The following is a 5,134-nucleotide window of genomic DNA, read 5'->3' on the forward strand; positions in this document are numbered from 1 at the left end:
ATCTGTGGACTCTTCAGACCCTGGATTGTTTCCATATCTGACAAGGGCCTCCTTTATGTGAGATGGGATGCCAAGCCCATTAGTGAGTTTTTCACTTTGTATTTTGTTTAATTTTTTTCTTCTGGATGGGGAGATAAATAAGAGAGCTACAAAGAGACAGTCATTTTCTACTATTTCCTATCTGCATTTCCGCTCTGTGATTGCCAGGATGAAATTATATTTATCATCATTCATCATCTTGGGGATGCTTGTTTTCCTGTCAAACCCTGAGTCAGACTTCATTATGAGGGGAGACTTCTGGGACCTGTCACTGCACCCAGCACTTATTGATCAAGAAATGCAGTGTAGCAGAAACATGTCACTGCTTTGGAAACCTAGCGTCTTATTTTATGATTTTTATTTCTACATGCCTTGAATCACAGAAAACCAGAGCTCTTTTTTTGCCACCGGATTACAACTGACCTCTCAGTCTTTGTGAGGTTCAATGTCAATTGCAAAGCATTTTAGCTGAAAGGCACTTTGATCATTTCTACCACACAGGATGAAATGCTTTCCTACTGTAATTATCACAGCTATGTTCGCTGTGTTCAATTACTGCTAATTCAACGTAGTTACTTCCTGTTGCTCCTGTTTCACGTTCAAAATGATCCACTGGCAAATACTGACCCACTGTTGTAACAATAATATAGACAAAACAGTGACTTGAGTTAGCAATAGAATTTTCCTTTTGCAGTCTTGCTACAAACTACATCAGCAACTGCCTCACATTTTCTACAGCTCACAAGACCATTGTGTTCAGTTCCTCAGCTGAGGACTAACTAGGAATCCACACTGAAAGTGAGACATTAGCGGCAGGATCTGTGTCATTGTCATCAGAACAGCTATCTGTCTGTCAGCAGGACAGCGGCAGGAGAAAGAGGCTTTTACCAGGCACAAATATAGCACAGCACAAATATACTGGGACAAAAATAGCTTTTTTTGCCTTTTGTGAAGCATGTTGCATTATATATTTAATTATTATTATGTGAGTTCACCTCCAGTGCCATGTCTGTTACCTTGGCGGGGTGTGTCCTGTGCCGACAATCTAGTGTTGCGTCCCCCATGAGAACTGGCGAGGACACCTCGGAGTGGGAGCTGCTGGGGTTGTGGGGGACCTGTTGGCGAGGAGGGGAAAAGGTGCTGTAGAGAGCCAGGGAACCGTGAGATGGTGAGGTGGGGATGGAGTGTGTCACCACGGTGTGTTCAGAGATGTTGCCCATAGTCTTTGTGCTGGGCAGGGTGCCGTAATGACCCACAGCTGCAATCACAACAACAACAGGAGAAAAGAAAACCACAGTGGAGTCAGAACCTTGTCAGGAAATTGGAATCTATTCCAAATAGTGAGGTCGGCCATTTGAAAAAACAAGTCAAATATCAAATGATGACACAACACCAACATACTGTATGTTATCATGGAGCACATGGTTAACCCAAAAGCATGCGAAATGAAACCACAGTTTAAAGAGGGCCAGTCAAAACTCAAATGGTGAAAAAATGCTAAAAATATGATGAATATGTTACAGTTCTGTTTGTTTCATGATCACACCACACAGGTCTATTATGGTCTGCCTGTATATTTAGTGTCTTCAATGGGTGTTGAAGTCAAGAAATAAAAATTTAAAGAAAATATAAATAAAGTTAACTGTAACTGTAGGCTAGTATGGCAAATTAGCTCTACCCTGTCATTTCTCTTAATGTAAGACAGGAAGTAGTTTTATATCTCTCTGTAGTATTTGCACCTGTTGGCTGAGCCAAGCTTTGCCTGGAGAAGGCCTGCCTTTGCTGCCACTCATACAGCTGCCACATGGTGTCATCTCTCATCGACCTCCTCTTCTCTGCTGTGGTGCCAGCGCTGGTAGAGGCGGGACGGAGAGCATGGTCGTACACGGAGCCTGCCACGCTGCAGATGCTATCAGGCCTCATCATGCTGTTACGGGGCAGCGTGCGATATCCCTCTGGATAGCGGGGCACAATCTGAGCACGGTGGCTGGGCATGTTTCTGGGTAAGGTCTGGTAGGATGTAACACTTGGGGGAGAAAACAGACAAAGTGATGAGAAATCACTATTTGCTAATCAACATATATCAAGACTCTTTTCTCTTCTGATACACTCCCAGTACCCTCCTTGTTCATATTATTTATCTGTGTTTTCCTCTCCCCAAATCACAGCCTACAGCTCACAGCCTACTCTTCTTTCCTCCTTCTTCCCCCTTTCTTATATATTTATATTTTTTAACACAAAGAACACACCCTCACACCACTTGTAAAGTCATTATACACAGTGATATTCCTACATTTCTTTGTAAAGTGTCTTGTAACAATCATTTTGTTTGCGTTGTAATTAAAACAACAACATTACAGGAAGGTCAGATGTCAGATTGTCCAGTTTAGAGCTGTAGCTGGACCCCATATTCAATCTTTAGGGAGAAACACAAAAGTTCATTTAGAAGTCTGAAATGGCAAATATTTGCGAGTTCACAAGCTAGTGGGAAGTTTCCATTTCTGAGCTTTGAGTTGTTTGTCAAACCACAATAAGATGTAAAAAAAAAAAAAAACCACAAAGTCAAACAAACAAGTATGGACAATATGCTGGAAGAGGGCAAGCAAAATTGACTGTCTCCCCCTCTGTTCTCAACTATTACACTGTTGTGCAACTTTTCCGCCTGATTCAAAGTTACTCTTGGTTTGGAAAAATCCTCCAAAAAGAGCACTACAAGGGGAAGTGGGAAATGTGCTCAACTAAACAAAGTGGAACTGAACAGAAAAACAGCATTTTAAAAGATCTCAAGTAATCTTCAACTGTGTAAGAAGAGGGTGCATCAAGGTCTTTATTTCCATCTGCTATTGTTCCTTTTTATTATTTTTCTGCAAGGTGCATAGCGCTTTTTGTCAAAAGTAGAATTATCAGTTTGACTCGCTACACAGTTACTTCACTGAACAGAAAACATAGTGAGAGATTTATTCTTCAGTTGTTATTAGGCAAAGACAGCAGTACAACTACAACTGCTCAACTACACTACACAGAAGGTAATAAAGAATCTAATAGTGGCCAGACTGCTTGCCATTCTTTCTCTACTGCTGGCATCAGAGTAAGAATTCAACTGAAAATGTTTGTTTTTTGCTAAAAAAGACACTTACTGCCTTTGCATCAATCAAAATAAGAAAAACAACAGCTGACATTAAACATATGGCTTTTGACATTTAAGCCTCACTCAATTACATATGAGACCAACTCACATTTTAATGTGATTACATACCTAAAAGAGTGAAGAATCCTGGGTAAGAACAAGGATCAAAGTCACCCTGACAATCCCCCAAAACACCTGCATTATCCAGGAGCCAGTGAATAGGCGCCTTTAATCATGGTGTACTGAACAGGAACCAGCTTAATTATCTGTGTGTGTGCTTGACATGTAGGATGTGCTTGACTTTAAGTATCAAACTGCTTTTATTAAGAAAACTTTGTTTCACTTTCACTTTGACCTGAGAACATAAAGTAATGAGGAGCTGGTTATCATTACAGCAATTAGCAGCAAATCATAAAATGGATGCTCACATTTTCTAGAATCTGTCACTCTGACTACCCATCACCATTCTTCACCGGGACGGGTACAGCATGGCTGTGTTCGTTCATCTTGGTTAGGCTTTGCATTCAGCACAGAGAGGAAGACACGCTACTGTAATGCCCTGATCTGCAGCATCTATACAATGACACAAGTGGACTGAAGGACTATACCATGATGCGCATATTTCAAACTGCTTGTGTTTATACATAAATTGCCAATAAAGTTGGCTCTGATTCTGATTCTGAGAATGATTTCAGGCTGATTGAAAAATATTGCCCATGTAACATCATCATTTATGCCAACTGATGGTAACAAATCCATTCAGCACTGCACTAGAGCTTACTGTTTTGAATCTTGGATCTAAAACTGGCCTATGATAAGGTCATGGAGATAGAGTGCAAGTTCTCTCTGAAGGTATTTCCATGTCGATCTGCTCAAATGCTTATGGAAAGCTCCACGATCTCAGACTTAAGAGTGGGTGGAGATATGCTAGCACTTTAAATGAAAGTATTACTTACTAATACTATTTGATTTTCTTGCAATGACTGTTCGTAATTAAATTCGGCTCAGCAACAGAAGCTCAGTTCTGACATCAGATTCAGGTATCAATTTAAAGATGAGATTTAAAATGCAATCTGTTGCTGGAAGTCCTAATCAGCAGCACAGCTTTATGCATTTGCATACATGAGTGACTTTACACACACACACTGTGTGGTTTTAAGACAATTCACCTTTTAATTAAAGCTAAATTTTATGCATTTGCATTAGGTGCAAGGGATGTAAATTTCCAGTGGTGGAAAAAGTACTAAGATTTTTTATTTAAGTAGAAATAGAAATACCACAGTGTAAAATTACAAGTAAAATAAATAAAAATACAAGTAAATGTCCTGCAGTCAAAATGTTACTTAAGTGAAAGTACAAAAGTACAAGCATCAAAATACCAAAACACACCAATGTACTGTATATAATGTTATTGGATTACAATTTTTGATGCATTATTATGTTCATTGCCTTATCTTAATGCAGCTGGTAAAGGTGAAGCTCATGTTAACTACCTTATATACTTACAATTTTAAGTACTTCATATACTGCTGAGTATTTTCTGAATTTCCTACCATGGATCAATAAAATCTTATGTTTTTACTGTATTTTGTGTTGTTAATGTGATTCTGACTAAAGTTAACAGATAAATGTAGTGCAGTAAAAAAATACAATGTTTACTTAGTTACTTTGCACCACTGTCATGGTCATCTGCCCATGACCTTCATGGTCAGTGTAGTTGAAACAACACCGCACTGGCCAAAATTTATGACCACACAAGCAGTACAATTTAAAATGATATGTTTCATATCTGCACAGCCACAAGGGTCTAGGTGTCAGGGCTGCTCGGCGGCCGCTGCCTCTCCTCCGTCTTTCTCTCCTTTGCTCTCTCTATCCTGTGGGCTCTGCACCTCAGCTGTGTTGCATTCCAGTAATTAGCAACTGGTTGGTCGATGCACACAGCTGGGGTGCATCCCGATGATTACCTTC

At 39.9% G+C, this 5,134-nt stretch overlaps 1 protein-coding gene across 7 annotated transcripts in view; it reads right to left on the reverse strand.

The window, feature by feature from the left end:
• plekha5 (pleckstrin homology domain containing, family A member 5) overlaps positions 1–5,134 on the reverse strand; it is a 259,165-nt gene that overhangs the window by 45,482 nt on the left and 208,549 nt on the right. For all 7 annotated transcript variants that reach the window (XR_002275551.1, XM_020608318.1, XM_020608317.1 and 4 more), the window contains 2 exons: positions 1,779–2,065; positions 1,056–1,297 (listed from right to left, as the gene is read on the reverse strand). Coding sequence is in view for 6 of the 7 variants with exons in the window: in XM_020608318.1 (XP_020463974.1) it covers positions 1,056–1,297; positions 1,779–2,065 (529 nt within the window). In the remaining variant the exon portion in view is untranslated. The remainder of the gene's footprint in view (positions 1–1,055; positions 1,298–1,778; positions 2,066–5,134) is intronic.

The sequence above is a fragment of the Monopterus albus genome, unplaced genomic scaffold (assembly GCF_001952655.1).
Source record: "Monopterus albus unplaced genomic scaffold, M_albus_1.0 scaffold92.1, whole genome shotgun sequence".
Taxonomy (NCBI): domain Eukaryota; kingdom Metazoa; phylum Chordata; class Actinopteri; order Synbranchiformes; family Synbranchidae; genus Monopterus; species Monopterus albus.